The sequence below is a fragment of the Phascolarctos cinereus genome, unplaced genomic scaffold (assembly GCF_003287225.1).
Source record: "Phascolarctos cinereus isolate Bilbo 61053 unplaced genomic scaffold, phaCin_HiC Scaffold_726;HRSCAF=1367, whole genome shotgun sequence".
Lineage (NCBI taxonomy): Eukaryota > Metazoa > Chordata > Mammalia > Diprotodontia > Phascolarctidae > Phascolarctos > Phascolarctos cinereus.
The window spans coordinates 319081732-319106486 of NW_027556098.1; the positions used below are offsets into that span (position 1 = coordinate 319081732).

Consider the following 24755-nt stretch of genomic DNA (forward strand, 5'->3'; position numbering starts at 1 on the left):
TGTACATATATATGTATATGTATGTACATATGTATATATGTATGTATGTATATATCTATATCTATATCTATATATGAAACCATACAATGCATACTTCTGTTTATCAGTTCTTTCACCGGAGGTGTGTAACATCTTCCTTCATAGGTCCTTTGTCATTGTTTTGAATATTTATAATATTTAGAATAGCTTGGTTATTCAGTTTTTCTCTGAACAATATTGCTATTACTCTATACAACATTCTCTTGGTTCTGCTCACTATGTCATGCAAGTCTTTCCATCTTTTTCTAAAATCAATCTCCTCTCCTTTTCTTACAGTATATCTCCCACCAAATTTTAAGCTCACTAAGGTCAAGGAGTGAATCTTGGCATCTTATGTAGCTTTGCATGTCCTTCATTCTGTGGTATAGTAAGTGTTTGTGGTATAGTAAGTGTTTTGTAAATAAATAGCAGGTGCTTAATAAATGTCAAATTTATACCTGAAGCAAATTTTAAAAGATCAAATCAGTAATGAATAAAATGGTTCAAAAATATACAGTCCAAGTTATAATGGGCTTTTCCTCCTTATTAAAACATTCATAAGATGGCATTTGGATCTAGATCTTTAATTCCAAATCTCTTGCTCTTTCCATTATACTACACTGCCTTTAGGTATTTTATAATCATTTAGTCAGGCAACACGAGTGGAATCCTTTATTTCAATTAGGAGTTCTTTAAATTGTTGGAAATCAGAGAACCTTACATTATACTTAGTTTATTTGAATAACAATAAAAAAGAAAAGCATAATCCTGATAGTTATATTATTGAGTTTTTCTATTTAAGAAATTCCTGGCAAAATTTTTTTTATAAATTATGGTTTGTCATATGATAAGTGGATTCTATTTAGAAATATCTGTATAAAGTAAATTTCAGCTTGGAAAAAGATGATAGTGTCCAACTCCATGGAATGGGCTATCTTGTGAAGCAGCTGATGGAGCAGTAGATAAAGTGCTGGGTCTAGAATTAAAAAGACTTGAGTTCAGATGAGGTCCACATTAACTGTATGACCCTGAACAAGTCATTAACCTTTATTCCTTCAGCTTTCTCAACTGTAAAATAGGGATAATAACAGCACTTATATTGCAGTGTTGTTGAGAAAATGGAAAGACATTTGTACAAGTGCTTAGCACAGTGGCCAGCACATATTAAATGCTATATAAATGCTTGTTCTTCTCCCCTTCCCTTCTTTTATGAGATATTTAGGTCCCAGGCCCTGGAAATATTCAAGCTAAAGCTGTGTGGCCATTTGTCAGGGATATTGTAAAGAGGAGTCATGCTTTAGGTGTGGGTTTCACTGGTTCACCTGTGCCATTGCTGTGATTAGGAAGAGCTGTAAAATGACTGAGAGTCAGCTTGGTAGATAAGAGGAATGGAGAAGAAAAGAGTAGATAAAGGGATGGCCTTGGGGTCAGGGAAACCTGAGTTCAAGTTCTGTGTCTGTCTTCTACTGACTGAGTGACCATGGATGAGTCACTTCTCCTCGTAATGCCCCACTTAACTCTCTAAGATAAAAATTACAGATGAATTGTTGATCTGCATTGGTACAGAGAAATTCTATACCAGCAGTTCCCAAATTTATGAAGTTACATGACCAAACCAAAACTATGTAGTAGAGAGTTCTCTTATTGGATGTTGTCAGGCAGAGAACAAATAGGTTAACGATCATTTATCAAAGATTTTGAAGAAAGGATTCATGCTTCAGGTAAGGATTGAGCTATCTGACCTCTGAGAGGTCCCTTTTATTTCTAAGATGACTACTGGAATGACCATAAGATCCCTTTCCTTCGAGAACTATAGAAGACATTTGGTGAGGGAATCAATAACTGGCTAATGTTTTGTTGACTCATTCTAAATCTCTTCTTTCGTCTTTCTGCCACAGGGAACACACTGAGTAACCTGATTATGATTCTACCTCCAATCTGTGGTGCCATTCAGACAGTCAGAGATGGACTGGAAAAGCGGTACACAGCTTCCTATTTGGCTATTACAGGTATATTTGGGTATTACAGGTATGGGTAGAGCTTCCTATGAAATGATCATCCGCAGCGTTGGCACGTTCTTTTTGTTTTTCCGTCTATAAAAGTAAATGGTCACACTTTGGCATTGGGAGCCTGTTAAGAAAAACTAAGGCTCATGTTTTTGTGTGCCTAAGTATAAACCTTGATATGGATTTCCAGGTGGGGTTGGTCTGGTTTTTTGAGTTTGGGGGTTTGTTTGTTGTTTTCGTTAAAGTAGATGGATACCTGTATTCTGAGGCACTTTCTAAAGTAGTAAAATGAAAATTTTCCCGCCTTCAGTCACTGATCTAGCACAACATGAGTTTAGAAGACTGTAAATAAAAAAAAAAGACTATAAATAAGGTTCTTTATGCAGATTTACAGAAGCCTTCTTGAGAAGTCCTCAGTCACTACCAAATAGCTCAATACCATTGCAGTTTTGAAACTGTGGCATGTACTGAAACAAACAAGGAAATGAAAATCTCAGAGGAGTTAGGTCAACAGGACATTTTTTCTTAGCTACTATCTCTTTCTCCTTTTGGGGTCAGGCACATAATCATATACTCTGATCTGGAAGAGTCTCAAGGACATCAGTCAACAAGCATATACCTGCCATGTACCAGGCACTGATCTGCCTGCTGGGAGGTATGGTAACAAAAATCAAACAACTCCCTGCTCTCAAAGCGTTTACATTCTTATCTGGCAAAACAACATTTGCACATGTAAGTAAATACAAGTACGTACATAAATACAGAGGGGGAGGGCATGAGAGCAGGGAGACTAAAGAAAGATCTTATGTGGGAGATAGCGCTTGAACTGACCTTTCAAGGGAGCTTTGGTGATGAGAGAATGCACTGCAGGCATGTAAGGACATGAAGATGTGTGTAAGGAAAACAGCAAGGAGACCAATTTGGCTAGAGTGTAGGAAGGAGAGTAGTGTGTGATCAGCCTGGAAAGGTAGACTAAAGCCAGATTGGTAAATTACATCCTAGATGTATTAGGAGTCACTGGAGCTTTTTTGAGAAGGAAAGAGACATGGTCAAACCTGTGCTTAAGGAATATCACGTCAATGATATTCTCTGTGCAGAATGTTTGGAGAGGAAGCGGAGAGACTTCAGGCAGAGAAAGCAATTAGCAGGCTATTGAAATAATCCAATCTGTTTCAAAAAAGGAGCCCCCAACACACATATGCCATCCTTGAAAAGTGGTCATCTAGACTAGAAACATTTATTGACTAGGTTTGGTGGCCAGTCTTCTGGTTATGAGCCTTTTTGAACTGAGCCAGGCTATTCATCAGATAGTAGACTCACAGTCCATCATGGGACATCTCTTTCAAACCTTTTCTTCCCTCCTCAAACTACAGATGCTTCTCTCTCTACCATCTCAGCTAAGAACCTTCATTCATGTTTCACTGAAAAAAAAAACAACTGAGGCCATTCGCTGAGATCTCTCCTCCCCCATCTCACAACACTCAGGTTCTTTCTGCCACTATGTCACCCTTCACTGCTGTTTCATGTGAAGACATAAGAAGGTCAACAGCAACATTCACTAGCATTTGTTAAGTATAGTTTCAGTGAACAGCCGCAAAGTCATATAAGTGGTTCTTTGTAGGCATGGTCTTAATGTGGGGATAAACTAGAAAAGATATTCTGGGCCTTCTTTTGAAGGCTTCAAAGCCTTTTTTTGGATAAGGAGCCCCATATTTTCCCCAAGGGGCTTGAAAGTCAAGTGATTCAGGCTCTTGTCTCTGCTGTGCTACCACATAGATGTGTGTGACTTCCTCTCTCTGGACCAGTCCTCTGTAAATATCGGGAATTGTGTGAAGTCATCTCTAATGCCCCTTCCTCTTCTAGCATTCTTTTTTCTTTCTGTATTCTAATTTTCTTTGATCTAGGGTCCCTTCCAACTTCAAAATTCTACAATCAGTAGTCATTTCTAACTCCAGTTCCAACATCCCTTCAGTGAAAAAAATGAAATTGACAACCAGGAAAATAAACTAAACTATAAAATAGATGAAACAAATTAAAAAGTAAAAAGAAACATAGCAAAAAATTTGATGCCTTCTCACAATTCAAAACCAAAGCAAGAAGGTACTGAAGGGGTAAAAGCACAAAGACACAGTAATTTCCTGAACAAAAGGAGCATTGGAAATTCTTTAAATGGAGGAACTTTAATTGATTAATTTCAGTGTTACAGTATCTATAATCAACCACTGTCTTGACTGAATCAGACTGATATGAGACTAATCAGAAATGATCTGAGTGTGCTGTGCCCTTCTGTCCAGAGAACATGTAGAAGAATCTTTAGTACAGAATATAAAAGACTAATAACCTTTTAAATTACAGCAATTACTGTTAGTAATGAAAGAAAAATAAAATCAATGTGCCGTGGTGGCAAGGGCCTTCTGAAATAGTTTGTGAAGCTTTCTAACCTATTTATTTCCTTTTTTATCTGATTCTGACCACTGGACACTGAATCAGTAAACAACAGTTCACTCATTCAGCCCCTGAGGAAAATACAAGGAGAAATAATCAAAAAACCATAGAGCTGCCAAGGATCTCAGGGATAGATCACCTGATCACAGAATCTCTCAGTAGTGAAAGGAACTTCCAAGACTCTCTGTCCTGACTCATACTTGAACAAGAATCTCCCTCTATAACATATCTTATAGGTAGTCATGTAGCTTGTACATGTCCAATGGCCTCCCATTCCACTTTTGTAGAGCTTTAGTTATTAGGAAATATTTTCTCATATCAAGCCAAAATTTACCTCTTTGTAGATTCCACCCATTTTTTCCACATCTACTATCTAGAGCTAAACAGAACAGATCTAATTCCTATCGCATATGATAACCCTTCAGATACATAAATACAGTCCTCTTGTTGTCCCCCCACATCCTGACTCTTCTCTTCTCCAGGCTAAGCATTCCTAGTTCCTTCCACTGTTAGCATGATCTTGAGTCCTGATTCAGAGAAAGGATAGGTAGTCTCACCGACTAAATTCTCCAGAGAAAGTCAGTCCCAAAGTGGTCAAAAGCTCTTAAGAATCCTAGAGAGGGGTAGCTAGGTGGCGCAGTGGATAGAGCACCAGCCCTGGAGTCAAGAGGACCTGAGATCAAATCCGGCCTCAGACACATAATACTTCCTAGCTGTGTGACTCTGGGCAAATCACTTAACCCCAATTGCCTCACTAAAAATAAATAAATAAATAAATAAATAAGGATATTAATGCACTGTTGGTGGAACTGTGAACTAGTGCAATCATTCTGGAGAACAAGTTGGAACTATGCCCAAAGAACTATAAAACTGTGTGTACTCTTTGACCTAGCAATGCCATGGCTAGGTCTATGTCCCAAAGAGATCAAATAAAATGGAAAAGGAACCATTTGTACAAAAATATTTATATCAACTCTTGTTGTGATGGCAAAGAATTGGAAATCAAGGGAATGCCCATCAGTTGGGGAATGGCTGAATAGGTTCTAGTATATGATTGTGATAGGATACTATTGTGCTATAACAAATGACAGAGAGCGGGGGTGATTTCAGAAAAACATAGCAAGATTTGTATGAACTCATGCAAAACAAAGTGAATAAAACCAGGCAGACACTGTGCATAGCAACAGGAATATTTTTTTTAATTTTAATGTTCTATTTTTTCCAATTACTTGTAAGACAATTTTTAACCTTTTTTTTTATAATTTTGACTCCCATATTCTCTCCCACCCTCTCTCCTCTCTCCCCTCCTTGAGAAGGCAAGTGATTTGATACAGATTATATATATGCAGTCATGCAAAACATATTTCTATATTAGTCTTGTTGTGAAAGAAAACATAGACCAAAAAAACCAAAAGAAATAAAGAAAATTAAAAAGCAGTACCCTTTGGTCTGCATTCAGATTCCATCAGGTCTTCCTCTAGAGGTGGATAGCATTTTTCATTTTAAGTCCTTTAGAGTTGTCTTGAATCTTTGTGTTGCTGAGAATACCTAAGTTATTCCCAGTTGATCATTGTACAATATTGCTATTACTGTGAACAATGTTCTCCTGGACAGTAATAGCAGTATTGTAAGGATGATGAACTGTGAAAGACTTAGCTACTCTGATCAAGACAGTGACCCAAGGCAATTCCAAAGAACCCATGATGAAAATTGCTATCTACTTTCAGAGAGAAAGCTGATGAAGCATAAATACAGATTGAAACATACTTTTTTATTCTATTTTTATTTTATTTTGTTTTTGTTTTCTTTTGCAGCATGGCTAATATGGAAATATATTTTGTATGACTTCTCATGTGTAATCAGTATCAAAATATTTACCTTCTCAAGGGGGGAAGAGGGGTAGGAAGGATGGAAAGAATTCGGAACCCAAAATTTAAAAAAATGATTGTTAAACTTTTTCACATGTAATTGGGAAATATTTAACAAAATAAATAAAAATAAATTTTTTTTGAAAAGAAAAAAAAAGCCACTACTAGGTCTGTATCCCAAAGAGATCAAAGGAAAAAGACCTATATGTACAAAAATATCTGCATCAACTCTTTTTGTGATGGCAAAGAACTGGAAGTAGAGGGGATGCTCATTAATTGGGGAATGACTGAACAAGTTGTGGTATATGGTATATGCTGTGGTATATGGAATAGTATGGTGTGGTATATGGAGTACTATTGTGCTATAAGAAGTGATAAGGGGCGTGGTTTCAGAAAAACATAACAAGACCTATATTAATTGATACAAAGTGAAGTGAGAAGAACTGGAAAATCGTTGTGCACAATACAAACAATGTTGTAATGAAGATTAACCATGAAAGACTGGCTACTCAGATCAAGACCGTGATCCAAGACAATTCCAAAGGACTTATGATGAAAATTGCTATTCACCACCAGAGAACTGATAAACTCTTCAGTACAAATTGAAGTATAATGTTATCACTTTATATTTTTTTTGCAATATGGCTAATATGGAAATGTGTTTTCATGATTTCACATGCATAATTGATATACTGTTTGCCTTTTCGGTAGGTGGTAAAGAGGTGGGAGGGAGGGAGAGAATTCGTAACTCAAAATTTAAAAAGAAAACAATAATAAATTTAAAAAAAAAAAAGAAATTGAGGTCCAGAGAGAGGAGAAGTGACTGTCAGGTCCTCTGGCTCCAGATCAATGCTTTGATCTGATGAGGACATAAGAACAATTTCAGTGTGGCATAATGGATAAAGAGCTGGCATTGAAACCTTGAATAATAATGATAATAACTCACCTGTATATAGTGCTTGCTATGTGCCAGGTCCTCTGCTTAGCATTTTACAATTCTCATCTCATTTGATCCTCGTGACAGTCCTGTGCCATGGACAGTAAGGAGACTTGCCTAAATGGAGGAGGACTAGGTGGCTGTTGAGGGACAGTGGACAATAAGATGAGCTTGGAGGTTCATCAGATGTGGCCTTGAGGTTAAGTCAATAAGTCAGCAAGTGTTTATTAAGCGCTTTTGGAGGCAGCTAGATGGCTCGGCACATAGAATGCTGGGCCTGGAGTCAGGAAGACCTGAGCTCAAATCTAGCCTCAGACACTTTACTAGCTATCTGACCCTGAGCAAGTCACTAAACTTCTGTTTGTCTCTGGAGAAAGAAATGACAAACCACTCCATTATTCTTGCCCACAAAAATCCATGGACAGTATTGGTGTGCTACGGTCCACAGAGTCATGAAGAGCTGGACATGACTAAACTGAATAACAGCAACGATGTGCCTAGATACAGTGCTAATCAATAGGAATAAAAATGCAAGCAAAATATTCCCTGCCCTTTAGGAGCTTACACTCTAATGGGGGAAGACAACACATAAAAGGGAGCTGAAAAGCAGAGAGGGGAGAGAGGAGCTATCTGTTCAATGACATGGTGAAGAACGAAGTCGGACGAATCAGGAGTGGAACCCAAAGGGGAATGAAGGGATGAAAGCCAGGCAGAAGATGTCGTACTTGATATGGACACTGAGGATGCACAATTTCCATTGCTCTTCAGTCCTCGAGAGCTGGCCAGATCGCGTCCTCTTTAGTGGAGGGGGTGCAGGAAGAAACAACCTTACAGGTAGCTGGCATTTGTCTTATTAAGTGAAGCATAGTATGAAAGAAAGAATGCTTCTAGGCGTATAATCAAGAGAGACACTAATATTTAATGACTATGTGATGCCAGGCAAATTGCTTACTCTTTTTAGGCCTAAGTTTCCTCATTCATGTAACAAAGATCCTGACACTTATTTGTTATAAGCAAAGTGCTTTGTGGATCTTAAAAGTGATATATAAATATAAGCCAATTTAAAACTTTAAAAATCCCTATGCCAGTCTGCTATTGAATTTCTTCACCATTGAATTTTTCTACATCCTCTAAAGCCCAACTCAGATGCTTCTTCCTCCCTGAAGCCTTTTTTGATAACCTGCTCGCTGCAGCCTCACATACCGCTTTGTTTTTAGTTCTCTAATAAATTTTTTATGTTGTGTATTATAGTCATCTGAAATTATGTCTTATTCCTCTCTAAGATTGTAAGTTCAAAGGAAGCAGGAGCCATGTCTTATCTAAACCAATTATCTCTCCCAGCACCAAAGCTCTGACCATAGGAAGTACCTAAATGGTTGCTGAAATGGAAAAACAAAATGAAATTAAATGTTCCCTGTAACAAAGTTACAAATTCTGGTTTCTCTGTCCTTACTCTGTACTCTCTGTCTCTTATTGTCCATATCCATTATTTAAAAGTCTGACTCAGAATTTACCTTCTCAGAAAAATCTTCCCTGGCTAAATGTTACCTGCTGTCCCCCTCCCCCCCATTTAGTCTAGCCTCTTCTACCACTTGCACATACGGTTATCTTAGAGTCACAGAATCTATAACTTGTCTTGTATCATTCATGTTCTGCTTTGTCATTGACCTGGAGTTCTTGTTGCATGTATTTTACCATCTAGTTTAGTGCCTGGCACATAGTAGGCACTTAGGAATTGCTTGCTGACTTCCACTACTGAATGAAATGAACACAAGACTTGATGCTCCTCTGTCATTGCTTCAAGCAAAAGTGTTACTGAGAACGTCAATACAGACTTCCGGTAAATCCCTAGGAAGAATGAATTGGTTTTTTTTCATCTGTGCCTTCTGTTGTAGCATAGAAATAGAATGGAGAATTTCACCTGGCAGACCTCAGAGATGATTGAGTCCAACCCCTACCTGAAGCAGAAAGTGCTTCTACAACATTCCTGACCAGTGGTAATCTGACCTCCACTTGAACATGTCCAGAGATTAGTCTGGGAAGTATGCCCCCTCCCAAGGCAACACATTTCACTTTTTAGAGAACTTTGTTAGGAAGTTTTTCCTGATGTTGAGGGGAAAACTGTAACTTGTGTCCCTAGGTTTTAATTCTTCCCCCTGGGGTTGAGCAGTGCCAGTTTTATTAATCCTTCTTCCTTTTGGCAGCCTTTCAAGCACTTGAAAACAGTGTTGTTTACCCTTAAGTGTCACCTGGGTGGTCTGTTAAAATGGAGCACTGTACTTAGAGTTAGGAAGACCCGAGTTCAAATCCTACCTGAGATATTTAGTAGCTGTGTGATCCTGGTCACTTAAACTTCCTCAGCCTCAGAGTCCTCATCTGTAAAATGAGGGATGATGGACTCAGTGACCTCTAAGGTCCCTTCAGCTCTAAAGTGATGATTTCTCATGTGATTTCCCTTGACTGATCCACTTACGACACGATTTCATGTCATGTTCATTCTAGTTAATTTTTCTTTGTCCTAGTTTTTCAGTGTCCCTCCTAAAATGTTTCCCTTCTATTCATGTTTCCAAGGTCGTAGCCACCTTTATTAGTTGCTAGGTCATGTCCTTGACTTGTCTTGAGTTTATGATCCACTGTCACTTTTAGGTCTTTATCAATAACTGATGACAAATTATATTGCCTAGGTCATGTACTTGTGTCTTTGATTTTTTTTAACTTCACAAATTGCAGAGAAGAGTATTTGTATTCAATATGGAGGGGGCATGAGAGGACTTCCTGACAGATTTCCCACAGTAAAATGATTCCTTTAACAATTAATCCTACAGTAAAAGATCAATCTGGTCCATATCTCAATTTTTGAAAAAAAATCCAATAAAAAATGTAAGTGTTTACTTTGTGTATGCCATTGGGTCCAAAATACATAGGGATAACTGTGATGTAAGGGAGTGGGAGATAATTGCAAATGAAAAGTCCAGGGAAAGTACTATGCGAAATGTGAGGAGGGAAAGATCATTTTCACCTAAAGAGAGATGGGAGTAATGGAGAAGGAAGGATCCAAGATGACTCTGATATGGTAAGCCTTGGTGACTGTGAGGATAGGGATAAACTAGAAGAATTATAAGAGAATTAGAATCAATAGAATTAGAAGAGTTGGGTGGAAGGAAAGATTTAGATGAGAAAATGGGGGATTTGATTTTGTGTATTTTGAAATTGAGTCAGTTGCTCACTTAATAAACATTTGTAAAGAGCCTACTATGTGCCAGGCATTATGCTAAGCAATGGAAATACAAAGAAAGGCAAAAGTCAGTCCCAGCTCTCAAGGAGCTTACACTCTAACAAGGGAGACAACATGCAAATGACCATGTACAATCAAGGTGTATACAGGATAAATTAGAAGTAATCAACAGAGGGAGGGCACTGGAATTAAGAAAGATTGGAAAAGGCTTCTTATAGAGAGAATATGTGATTTTAGCTGGATGTTGAAGGAAGCCAGGCAACACAGAAGGCAGAAATGAGGAAGGAAAGCATTCCAGCCATGGAGGATAGCCAATAAAAATGCCTGGGACTGGGAGACAACATCTTGTCCAAGGAACAGCAAGAAGGCCAGTATCGCTAGATCTCAAGAGTATATGGTGTAAGTATAAGGTGTAAAAAGACTGGAAAGGTCAGGGGAAGAAGCAGATTGTAAAGGGCTTTCAAAGCCAAACAGAAGAGTTTATGTTTAATCCTACCATTGATAGGGAGCCACTAGAGTTTACTGAGTAGGGGAAAAGGGTAACGTGGTTAGACCTGTACTAATTTAGAAATAACACTTGATAGCTGAGTGGAGGACAGACTGGTGTAGGGAGAGATTTGTTGCAGGGAAACCAACTAAAAAGCTGTTAACAATAGTTGAGGCATAAGAGTATGAAAGCCTGCAACAAGGTGATGGCGTTGTCAGAGGAGAGAAGGGAGCATATATAAGAGAAGACAAAATCGTCTTGGCAGTAGACTAGATTGGTAGGGATAGAGAGGGTGAGAGATCTGAGTGAGGAGTCAAGGATGAGATCCAGATTTTAAGCCTGAGTTATTGGATAGTGGTACACACAATAATAATAAGGAAGGGCAGGTTTTGGGGAAAAGATAATGAATTGTTTTGAACATGTTGAGTTTAAGATATCTGTGTATAGGACATCTAGCTTGAGATATCTAATAGGTAGTGGGAGATGTGAGATAGGAGTTTGGAAGAAAGGTCAGAGCTGGATAAGTAGATTTGAGAATCATTGAAACAGAGATGATAATTGAAACCATGGAAGCAGATGAAATCACCAAGCAAAATAGTATAGAGGGAGAAGATAAGAATGCTCAGGGCAGAACCCTATAGACCCCTTTGTTAGCAGGCCTCATGTGAATAAAGATCTGGCAAAGGAGACTGAGAAGCAGGATGTCAGATAAGTAGGAGGAGAACTAGGAAGAAATTCATATCACAAAAAGCTAAGGGGGTAGCTAACAGTATCAAAAGCTACAGAGGGGTCAGAAAGAATGAAGACTAAGAGAAGGACATGAGATTTAGCAATTAAGGAATCATTGGTGACTTTAGAGAGGGCATATTCAGTTGAATGATGAGGTCAGAAGCCTCGAAGAGTGAAGAAGAAAGTGAAAGGAAAGAAAGTAGAGGCACCTGTTGTAGATGGCCTTCCAAAAGGATACAGATACAAGAATGGGCCTAGAGCTCTGCAAAGAGTTTGGGAATAAAGGTACAGCTTTATGAATTATTAAATTAAATAACCTAACAAGTATTTACTGTTACATACTATATGTTTGCTAGGTACTAGAGATACAAAGGCAGGGGGAAAAGTCCTTGCAACAACATAGATAGATAAATATATATTATATATTTACATACATGTTATTTTATGTGTCTGTAGCATTGTATATGTATGCATCCAGGTCCCATCATGAAGGCCTGACCCCAAAAGGATCAATTTCTATTTCTTTGTTTATTGCCCTTGGACTAATGCAAGGAACTCTCCAAAGTTAATATTGAGATATAGTTTATGTCTAGGATGACCTACATGTGGGCAACAAGGTCCTAAGCCCCTGTATGGTATATAGTATGGTTATGGGGCATGAGACAAGTCTTTATTTCAGCCTGCAAAAAATGTTTAAGGCACTAAGCAGTAAAGACCTACAGGAGCCTCTAAACAGATTTTTAAATTATCTGCAGAAAAGTGATAATTTAATCAGTGGAAGTAAATAAACTCACCAATTAAAGGGTATAGAGAAAGAAGAGAAGAGAATCAAGGACAGAACCTTAGAGTACATTCAAAGAGGGTGTAAAATGAGGAACTTTCAAAGTAAACAGAATTGAGAAATTTGGGAGGCACGAGAGCCCAAAGAATGCTGTCCTTTGGAAGCCGAAGGAGAAGAGTTTCAAGGAAGGGGAAGGGCTACAGAAAAGTGAAGGAGAAAGCAAACAGAAAAAAAAAAGGCTGCTGACTTTAGTGATAAGATCATAAGTGACTATTTCAGAGGAGCTTTGGGAGCACAGCAGATTATGACCAGCTGAAGAACGAGTAGGTGGCAAGGAAGTAGAAGCAGTCAGTTTAGGTCACTTTTTCTAGTTGGCAGTGCAGGGGAAGAAACAGGGTGATAGCTTGAAGGGGTGGAAGAGCTAAGGAAAATTTGTGTTTTTTCAGGATAGTGAAGAATTGAGTTTATAAACAGGAAGACATATTTGGAAAGGACATCAAAGAGAAGAAATGACTGAGCAGTGTCGTGGAGGGGCCTGGGGTAGATGAGATGGAAATGGTAACAGGGAGAGAGAAGTGAGCTTATGGAGAGTAACAGAATACTGACTAATCATTAAAAATATCAAGAGACACAGTTCGTTTGGAGCCAAAGAGTTCTTTTAGATATGGTAAATGCCATGTGATCGGAACTGGATGGGGACGTGAGGGTTATACCATTTAGACTTGAAATACTGAGGCAGCACTTTTCATTGAAAAGAGCACTAGATCAGTATCTGAGTTTGAATGCCCACTCTGCTGCTTTATTATCTGTGTGGCCTGGACAAGTCCCTTAACCTCTCTGGTCCTCAGTTTCTGCATAAGTAAAATAAGGTCACTAGGGACTAGAGGACCCCTGAGATCTCTTGTGTCTCTGATTCTATTATCTGATGCATAAAACAAGCAAATACTTCAGGGTTAATACTTACAGTTCATTAGAGTCCTGCTGACATCCCTGTTCTAAGTTCTCTCCCAGCTCTAAGGTCCCTTCCAGTTCTGACATTCTGTGTTCTAAAATTCTTTTCAACTCTAATATTCCTTATTCTGAGGTATCTTCTAGTTGTGATATTTTATAATTAAAGTCATTACCAAATGATACTTGTTGAATCATCTAAGTAGTCCAGGCATTAGTTAACAGTTATAAACTATAAAATTCTAAATGTAAAGTGTGATTGCTTAAGTATGTTTTTTAAAATGTTAAAACACTTCTGAAGATAGATTTTATTTCAGCCTTAAATGATAGCTTCGTTTTCATCACAAGATACATAAATAACCTTGGCCTTATTAAAATGAGTCATACTGACTTAATTGACTTCAGTGGAGTTTTTCAATTGCTATTTTGATGGTATGCTTTCATAAAAAAAGTTACTGTTTACTGGACAACCTGAAAGATTTCCTCTTTATTAAACATACCAATTTCCCTAAGACACAGGCCTGATAAATGTAATGACTTTTAATTTCTTTGTTTTTGTTTTTGTTTTTTTTGCTTTGTTTCACTTGATTTTCTTTCCCACATTTCATGTGTCTAGAAGCAGTTTCTCACTCCAGTTTTAGTAGATTGCTAAAATATCAAATTGTCTTTCTTTTTTTCCCCACTTCTCACATACCTCCTCCTCACCCCCTAGAGCCTTGGTATCATATCTCCTGCTGGTTCAAAGGGCAGGCGCCAGAAACCTCACCACATTGTTACAGTTGCTGATGTACTGCCCGAGTTCTGGAAGAAAAAAATTTGATATGATTAAAGTATATTAGACTTTAAAAATTAAAGTAGGGAGTCATTATCACATTTACTCACAGAATGTCAGCACTAGGATGTATCATAAAAAAATGTAAGCTAGCTAAAATGAATGTTAGATCATGGAATGCCCACATCAAAGATAACTCACAGGGTACCAAGGCTAATCCTGTTGTTTTGAAAATGGGAAAATTCAGGCTCAGGGATGTCAATTGACTAGTTAGTGGCAGGTTCAGGATTTTAATCTGTTATCTCCTCACTGACAGAAATAGAAAATAAAATAAGAAAGCTTAAAATGGGAAAGCATGGTGACTGTGAATGAAGACAATGGAACATATAGTGGAGAGATTTTATTCAGGTAAATTGACAATATTTGGCAGTAGTTTGGATATGTGGAATAAATGTGAGGGGGGAATTAATGATAATAACTGAATGACTGGGAAGATGGTGATGTCCTCAATAATAATAGGAAAGTTGAGAAAAGGGGAAGATTTTAGGGAGTAAATGAGCTCTGTTTTGTGCATTTTGAGTTTGAGATGTCTACAGGACATCCAGTTTGAGATGTTTAGGAGGCACTTGATGTTATGGGACTAGGTAGGACTCAGGAGAGAGATTTGGACTGTATCTACAAATCTGGGAAATAGAGGTGGACCCCAGGAGCTAATGAGATCACAAAGTGAAAAAGTATAAAGGGAGAAGACGAGGACTAGGCCAAAGCTTTGGGAGATGCCACATGGTTACTAGATGTCATCTGGATGAGCATCCAGTAAAGGAGATTAAGAAGGAGTGGTCAGACAGGTAGGAGTAGAACCAGGAGAAAACAGTATGATGAAAACTTAGAGAGAAGAGATTATTTAGGAGAAGATCATGAGCAGCAGCGTCAAAGGCTGTAGCTAAGCTGAGAATGATGAGGACTGAGAAAAAGCTATTAGATCTGGCAGTTAAGATATCAGTGGTAACTTTTGAAGAGCCCTTTCATTTGAATGATGAGATCAGTTGGAAGCTAGATTGCATATCCAAGGTTTAGAATCTAATGAGAGAGAGAGGTAGAGTGAAAGGGAGTATTTTTGACTAGGTTTCCCAGCGTATGGCCTCCAGAATCCAGAAATCATGCTAGAGTGAATTCTGAGCAGTAAAGCCAATAAAAAGTCACAATAAATCATCTTCCCAACCCAGGACAGCTTAGGTCTTCCTAAGAAGAAAGGTTTGCAGACACTGGGGTGGGGGCTGGCCAAGAGTTCAGCCCAGTGTCAGTAGCAACGGCAGCAGACCAGTAGCATCCCAGAGCCCAGGGACTGAAAGGGAACCTAGATAGAGCCCCAGTACAGGAAGCACCAGAGCAGAAAGAGAGCCCCAGAGACTCCTGAACTAGCACTAGGATCAGGAATGGATGCCTTCTGGCAGATCTATCATCCATTATGCAGTTAAGGTCACAAAGCAAGGGCAGAGAAGAGCAGTCTTGACACATCTGTGGGGCCCTAGCTGAATACAAAACAAATTCCAGAAATTTAGCTGTGTGGCTCTAAGCCTAGGAGCAGAGTGGTGACTCAGTTCTAACCATTTTTGTTGTTCAGTCATGTCCTACTCTTTACGACCCCATTTGGGGTTTTTTGACAAAAATACTGGAGTGGTTTGCCATTTCCTTCGCCAGTTCATTTACAGATGAGGAAACTGAGGCAAACATGGTTAATGACTTGCCCAGGGTCACACAGCTAGTAAGTGTCTGAGGCCAGATTTGAACTTATGAAGATGAGTCTTCCCAACTCCCCACCCAGTGCTCTATCTACTATGCCACCTAGCTCAGCATAGAATCCTAGAGTGGAAAAACCATGGCAAGAGACAAAGACCACAAGGGATCCAGCAGTTCAGTCACTCTGAATCAGCAGAACCTCCCACTGGACTAACAATGACTGAGTTCATCAGCAGTCTACTAAAATTCAATGACACACAAGCCAACAGACTCAAACCAGGGTCAGAAACTTGCAGATCTCAGATCAGAAGGGTGGTGAACAGACATCTCCCTGGATCACACCATTTTGGAAGCACTGAAAACTTACAAGCCCCTAAACTGAGCTGTGCAAGCACAGATGCTCATATCAGACACTACTCCTTCCCAGAAGTGAGCAGAGTCCAACATTAACATAAAATCCTAAGTCAAAATCAGTAAATAGGTTGGAAGAATGAACAAAGAACCCAACTATACATGCTACAATGATGACAGGAAAGCTTAAGACACAAATACAAAAGAAGACAATGACTTGAACCTATCAAGCAAAGCCTCAAAGAAAAACGCAAGTTAGATGCAAGTCCAACAACAACTCCTAGAAGAAAGAGATAAAAACAGCAAAAAAAAAAAATTAAACCAAGTAAGCATGGTGGAGGAAAAACTGGGGAAAGAAATGACAGCTATCTGAGAAAGTTATGGAAAAAAAAATTAACAGCTTGGTACAAAAGAAGTATAAAACCTTACTGAGTAAAATAACATCTTAAAAATTAGAATTGCTCAAATGAAAGTTAATGATTCCATGATACATTAAGAAATAATAAAACAAAATCGAAAGAAAACGTGATTAAAAGATAGGAAAAACAACTGGCGTGGAAAATACATTCAGAGATAATTTAAGAATCATTGGACTAGCTTGAAAGCTATGAACAAGAAAAGAGCCCAGATATTATATTTTAAGAAATTGTAAAGGAAAACTTTCTAGATAGCTTAAAACCAGAGGAAAGTAGAAATTAAAAGAATCTTCTAGTTACCTCCTGAAAGAAACCACAAAATGAAAGTTCCCAGGAATGTCATAAAATCCAGAACTCTCAGGTCAAGGAGAAAATACTGAACGGAGCCAGAAATAAAAGATTAAAGTAGTGTGGAGCCACAATAAGGACCACACGAGATTTAGTAGATACCACAATAAAGAAACAGAGGGCTTGGAATATGATATTCCCGAATATAACCAAGAATAACCTGCCTGGCAGAACTGAGTATAATCCTACAGAGAGGAAAATGGATTTTTAATTAAATAGAGGACTTTCAAGCATTTCTGATTAAAAGACCAAAGGTGAACAGAAAATTTGACATTGAAACATAGGACTCAAGAAATCCATGAAAAGGTAAATGTGAATGAGGAATTATAATGGACTAAAAAGGTGAAGCTACTTACATTATTATACGGGGAGATGCTACATGTAACCATCAGAACTTTATCATCACCATGGTTCTGAGAAGGAATCTAAACAGAATGAGACAGAAGACCTGGGTATGATTCTGTTATGTTTGAATGATCAAAGAAGAGTGGAATGGATGGGGAAGAAGAATTCACTAAGAGAAGGGGAAGGGAAAGGAAGGTTGGAGAAATACCTCACATAAATGTGGTGCACAAGGAAGAATTTATAATAGAAGGGGCAATGGGCAGGGGGAGTGGTCAACACTTGACCCTCACTCTCATCTGAACTAATTCAAGGAGGAAAAAATATGCATGCATACACACACAATTAAGCATAGAAATTCATCTTACCCAACAGTGAAGTAGGAGGGATAGGGGTAAGGAGAAAATAAAAAGGAGGTACATTAAGAGAGGTAGTGGTCCAATAACAGCCACATTGTGCAATGACTAATATTGATAAACTTAACCCTTCCCAGCAATATAAGGATCTAAGACATCTCCAGAGGCCTCATGATGGAAAATGCTATCCACATCCAAAGAAAGAACTGTGGAAGTTGAATTGCTATTTTTTCTTCTCTTCTGTTGAGTTGTTTCCTCTTTCTGATAGTTCCTCCTATTGGTTTTAATTTTTACTTACAACACTACTAATGTGAAAATATGCTAAATAGAAATGTGAATGTATAGCCTATATCAGATTGTGCGCCATCTTGGGGAGGGTGGTGGGGAGAAAGGGGGAGAAAAATTTTAAACTCAAAAGCATATGGAAGTGATTATTGATAAATCAAAATAAATTAATAATTTTAAAAAAACGAAGAGAGGTAGTGGTCAGAAGCAAAATATACTCTTAAGAGGGGACAGTGTAAAAAAGAGAAGGATAAGTATAGTGAATAAAGTGTAGGAAAATGCAGAGTTAGCAGTCATGACTATGAATGTGAATGGGATGAACTCACCCATGAAATGGAAGAAGATAGTAGAATAGATTAGCAATCATAATCCAACAATGTTATTTACAAGAAATACACTTGAAACACAAAGCTGTACATAGAGTAGAATCTATGATGCTTCTGCTGAAGTTTAAAAAAAAAAAAAGGTAGGGCAATCATGATCTCAGACAAAGCCGGTTCAGCATTAGAAAAATTATAAGCATAATTGGCTTGTTGACAATAAAAACAACAAAAATCATATGATTATTTCAAAAGATGCAGAAACAGATTTGGAAAAAATACAGTACCCATTCCTATTGAAAAACACTAGGAAGCACAGGAATAAATGGAGCTCTCCTTGAAATGATAAGTAGTTTCTATCTAAAACCAAGCTCAAGCATTATCTGTAATGGGGATAAGTTAGAAGCCTTTCCAATAAGATTAGAGGATAAAGTGAAGATATCCATTCTCTCCGTTACTATTAAGTATTGTACTAAAAATTTTTTTCTATAGCAATAAGGCAAGAAAAAAGATATTAAAGCAATGAGCATAGGCTTTGAGGAAATAATATCACTCTTTGCAGATAGTTTACTTAGAGAACCCTAGAGAGTTAACTAAAAAACTAATAAAAACAATGAACAATTTCAGCATTGCAGGTTATAAAATAAACTCACACAAGTAATTGGCATTTCTATATATTACCAACAAACCCAGCAGGAGGACATAGAAAAATTCTATTTAAAATAATTGCAGGAGTATAAAATACTTGGGAGTCTGTATACCAGGGCAGACACAGGGAACTATATGAATACAATTACAAAACACTCTTCATAATACCTTTAAAATGAAGATATTAAATAATTAGAGAAATATTAATTGCTCATGAGAAGGCCAAGCCAGTAAAAGGTCAGAATATTAAGGGAATTAATGGAAAAAACAGTAAGGAAAGGAGACTAGCAACATCATATTTCAGATTAAGTACACAATATACAAAAGCAAGCTAGCGCAGTAACCTAGTATTTAGTAAACTCAAAGAACTCAGTGAGAGATCTCAGTATTTAACAAATACAAATAAATTTGACAGACTATAAAAGTGGCCTGGCAGAAACTAGGCATAGATTAGCACCTCTACAGTATACCAAGATAAACTCAAAAATGGGTACATGATTTAGATACAAAGGTTGATACCATAAGCAAATTAGTGGAGCACGTAAGAAATTACCTGTCAGATTTATAGATAGGAGAAGGTTCACAGGAAGTAAAATGGATTGTTTCGATTATATAAGATGAAAAAGTTTGAACAAACAAAACCAGTACAGCTAAACTTAGAAGAAAAACAGGAAATTAAATTTTAAAAAATCTTTGCTGCAACTTCCTCTGATAAAGGTCTCATTTCTTAAATATATGGGGAACAAAGTCAAATTTACAAGAATGAGTAAGAACCATTCCCCAGTTGATAAATGGTCAACAAATATGAATAGGAAGTTTTTAGAGGAAGAAATCAGAGCAATCTATAGCCATATGAAAAGTGCTTTAAATCACTAATAATTAGAGAAATTAAAATTAAAGCAACTCTGAGGTACCACCTCATACCTATCAGATTAGCTAAAATAACAAAAAAGGAAAATGACAAATGCTGGGGTAGTATGTGGGAAAATAGATACACCAGTGTACTGTTGGTGGAATTGTGAAGTAGTCCAACCATTCTAGACAGCATTTTGGAACTCTGCTTAAATAGCTCGTAAGCTGTACATACCCTTTTACCCAGTGATGCTGCTAACTAAGTCTTTGCCCCCAAAGAGATCAAAGAAAGAGTAAAAGGGCCTATATTATATGTACAAAAATATTTATAGTAACTCTTTTTGTGGTAGTCAAGAATTAGAACTGAGGGGATGCCCATCAATTAGGAAATAGCTAAACAAGTTGTGGTAAATTAATGTGATGGAATGTTATTGTGCTATAAGAAATATAAAGGCATAGTTTCAGAAAAAGTTGGGAAGACTTGTATGAACTGATGCAAAGTGAAAGGAGCAGAACTAGGAGAATAATTTATATAGTAACCGCAATGTGAAAATAATCAATTTTAAAAGAATTAGTAACTAATCCACTTATTGACCAACCATAATTTGAAAGACTAATTATGAAACATGTTATCTACCTCCAGAAACAAAACTTATGGACTCAGAATGCAAATTAAAACATTTTCTTCTTTTTCTTTCTTTTTGTTTTTTTTTCCCCTCCACATGGATAATATGGAAATTTGTTTAGCATGTTTATACATATTTGTAATGGGTTTTATTTTTCTTGCCTTCTCAGTGAGTGACGGGGATAGGGGGGAGAGAAGAAGGGAAAGGAAAATAATTTGGAACTGGAAAAAAAATAAAATTGAATTTTTAAAAAGAATCTAATGAAAGGAGAGGGAATGGAGGCATCTAGTATAGATGGTTTTCTCAAGGAAATTAACTTAGATGCTGTCCACATCCAGGGAAAGAACTGATGGAGTCTGAATGCAGATTGAAGCATACTTTTTCACTTTTTTTTGTTTTTTGGTGGTTTTTTCCTTTTGTTCTGTTTCTTCTTTCACCACATGACTAACGTGGAAATATTTTACATTATTGCATATATATATAACCTATATCAGATTGCTTATCATCTTGGGGAAGCAGGAGGGAAGGGAGGGTGAAAATTTTGGAACTTAAAGTCTTTCATAAAATGAATGTTTAAAATTGTCTTTATGTGTAATTGGAAAAAATAAAATACTATTTTAAAAAAGAGATAAACTGAGAAGGGGAGGAAAACTATAGATGATAGCTAGCAGGTATGATCAGATCAAGTGAAGGTTTTTTAAGGGAGACATGCTCCCATGTTAGGCAACAGAGAAGGTACCAGTAGAAAGGGAAAGTTGAAGATTATAGAGAGAATAGATTATAGTAGAGTTAATCTGTGAACAAGATGGGAAGGAATGTGATCAAGGGTACACATCAAGGTCATTGCTTTGGAAAGGACTGAAGGGCCACTACTTCACATGAGACAGATATGAAGGAATGAATAGTGGGAGAAGACACCTAAGTGACAAAAGTGCTCTGCTAATGGCCTCACTTTTTTGGATATTTGACATGAAGTCCTCAGCTCAGAAGGTGACCAGAGGTAGAGGGGGAAGTGGTGCTAAGGGAGGGCTTAGGGAGATTTCAACCTGAATTAATGAGATCTTTTAGGTGGAAGCATTAACAGAAACAGGCAAATGACAGGGAGAAGCAGATTTTGGGGGAAGTATAATAATCAATTATAGATATATTGAGCTTACGGTGTTTGTGGGACATTTAGATGGAGTAGCCCAGCAGGCCATGGAAATGCAGGATTAGAGTTCATGGCGTATGTAATCAGCAGTTACTTCTATAGTACCTAATTTTGTCAAGTTTGTGTTTGATTTGCAGCTTCCCCCTGACCATTGAAAGAGCTGACAGGGATTTGTGCTCCATATACTTCTTATGGTGGGCATAGTACTTTACATGTGTTTCAAATTAAAAGGGATTGCAGCTACTAAATTCAATAACTATAGAGAAAATTTGAAAGTAGTAAAGAAGCAATATATAACAAGGGCATAGGGTCTCATTCCATTACCCTCAAGGTGGCCCAGATCCATCTCTCTTCTTTTTTTCTTAATTTGTACACCTTCTACTTTTGAATGCCATAAAACTTCTTTACTTCTTCCATTAAAATCATGCACCAAACATCCTTCATCTTTCATTGTGGTTTCTCCAGTTGAAATCATCTTCTTTTCATTCTATTTCTTTCATTCTCTGTTTGAAAAAAAAATCTATAAGTTATTCTACTTCTTTATTTTCCAATTGAACACTGATCCTCTCTTCTGAAATTCATTGACACCAGTTGTCTCGCATCATTTATTCTCCAGTTAAGGCAAGACACCAGTCTCATTTCTTTATTTCTGCAAATGGAAAATGGAAAAAATACACTTTCATCCTACAGTTAAATCAGTACACTAACAATCCACTTCCTAATTTCTCCAGTTAGAATACATAACAATCATCCCACTTCATATCATTGGGGGTAAAGTTTTATTGTATGATTTACAAACCAGCTGAAATATCTTATCATGCCAAAAAGGTCAAAACTGTTTCTCCAGTGGTTGTACTCATACACTGGTCTCTTCTATACCAGGACTTACCCAGGGACATAACTTAACCAGTAAGTTAACTGATGGAGTATTTTGTTTGCAAAAATTCCATTAGTGCATTATTAATCACATTAGAAATTTCAAGTTCTCCTTGAAATTTGTTTTTTTTTTTAAAATAACTAACACTGGTAATGTTGTCCTGCTTTGCTCCCAAGTCCCTATGCATCCTCTTCTCTTCCAACCCAGATTTTGTGCTAATTGTTGTTTTTCTTTGTTTCAATTTCAGTGGTAGGATTGGGATCGTGGTGCTTCCATATGACTCTGCAGTATGAAATGCAGGTCAGTAACACCAACTAGGTCTGAACAGGAATGTATTTCCCTTAATGCATAGCAGTGGTGAATGCTGGGAAAGCCAAAGAAAAGCACCCCCAGACTCTCTTCCATTGCTGCATCCCCCACCCTCACCTCCCAAGTTTGTCTGTCTATTGGAACTTGTTTTGGGAATTTGTATATCTGGAAAAAGTGAGACTGACTGAGTGGAAGGGGTGAAGAGAAAATTGGGTCTACACTTACATAATTCCATAAACCAGTTTGTGGTGGTGGTGTGTGTCAGTGCCCTGGGCTGGGAACCAGAAAGGCATCTTGTCACTTCTCCCCCCTGGGCCTCAATTTCCCCATCTATAAAATTGGTGAGGATGGGGTGGGGTACGGTTTGAACTAGATCTAGATCACTTTGTATCTGTTTTGTATATAACTATACATAGATACATACATGTTGTCTCCCCCAACTAGACTACTAGCTCCTTAATGTTGGGGGCTATTTTCACTTTTGTCTTTGTATCCCCAGTACCTAACCTCAGTGCCTACCACATAGTAGGAAGAAATGCTTTTTGATTGAGATTGATTAAGTCTAAGGTTTTTTACAACTCTGACATTCTATGTTTTAAGTTCTAAAGGCTTCCCCAGTTCTGACATTCTACGTTGTTAGATTACATCAAGTTCTCACTTTTCAGGTTCTGTGTTCTAAGCCCCTTCTAGCCACGCACAGCTGCCAAAGTGATTTTCGTTAAGTGTGAATGTCTGTCACTAAATAGCACTTGTTTCTATTTTGGCCAGAAATCCTGAAGGTCTTCCCCTCCTAAATTGCTTTTTTTTTTTTGACTAGGTAAAAAAGGCCATTCTTTGCTTCATTTCTTACCTAGTCTTAATCACTGAATGGGTATTGCCTCAGACAACTGAGACTTGGGAAAGACTTTAGCTTAAAAAGACCTAAGGTCTCCCACTGCATCCAGGGCCATCTCCAGTTGTCCTGATCTGTATCTTGCTACTGAACCCAGATGGGTCCAGAGGAGAGAGTGAGGCTAGTGATTTTGCCCAGCCCTCCCACACTTAAAAGCAATTCACTTGCAAGTCATGACATCACCTTCCCAATGTCATGGTCCTCTTCGAGGACAAAGGACAAACATCAACAACAACTCAAACTCCAGTGGCTCATTTTTATGCCTATAGGATACATCCATATATATATTTGACTTTTAAAATCCTTCAAACCTAGCCCCAGCTTATCTTTCCAGACTTATTTTCCATTACTCCCCTTTCTGCACCATGTGGTTAAGCCAGACCTGTCTTCTCTCTGTTCCTCACCTACAACACTCTTATTTTTCTTCTCTATATTATTGGACCTGCTATCCCTCACACCTGGAATGCACTTCTTTCTCACCTCTGTCTCATAGAAGCTCTTAATACTAAATCCATCCCAGCTTCCAGTTCTTAAGTCATTTGGCATTAACATTAAAAAAATTACTTCAAACCAAATTTCTATGCCCAATTTTTCTCAAAAGCTCCAATCCCGTAGCATCAACTGTCTGCTGCACATACCTACCAGGCTGTTCTATTAGTATCTGAAATTCAAAATGTCCAAAGTAGAATTCCATGTTTCCTTCTTGAACTGTCCGTCCTCCAGACTTCCCATTTCATCCTCTTGGTTAACCTCATTCATATGACCTCATAGTTATATGACTCTGCCTACTACCTCCCAACAATGACTAAATCCTGTTGATTCTACTGATATAACATCTCTTGTATCCATCCCCTTATTTCTACCTACATAGCCACTACTGTGATTCAGGCTCCTTACCGTTTACCTGAACTATTATGATAACTTTCTAATTCACATTCCCTCTTCTTGAATCCATCTTCCACATGAAGTTGTTCCTGATCCCTCCTCAAATTACCTAATATTTCCTTGTCTGTGTAT

The 24755-nt window shown here is 37.7% G+C and overlaps 1 protein-coding gene across 3 annotated transcripts in view; it reads left to right on the plus strand.

Annotated features, from left to right (window-relative positions):
• The window catches only part of ACER3 (alkaline ceramidase 3), a 206987-nt gene that overhangs the window by 110488 nt on the left and 71744 nt on the right, over window positions 1-24755 (plus strand). The window contains exons 2-3 of one of the 3 annotated variants that reach the window (XM_020989517.2): window positions 1917-2027; window positions 22785-22837. In XM_020989517.2, coding sequence (XP_020845176.1) covers window positions 1917-2027; window positions 22785-22837 — 164 coding nt within the window. The remainder of the gene's footprint in view (window positions 1-1916; window positions 2028-22784; window positions 22838-24755) is intronic. The other 2 variants (XM_020989518.2, XM_078156929.1) reach the window with 2 other exon arrangements.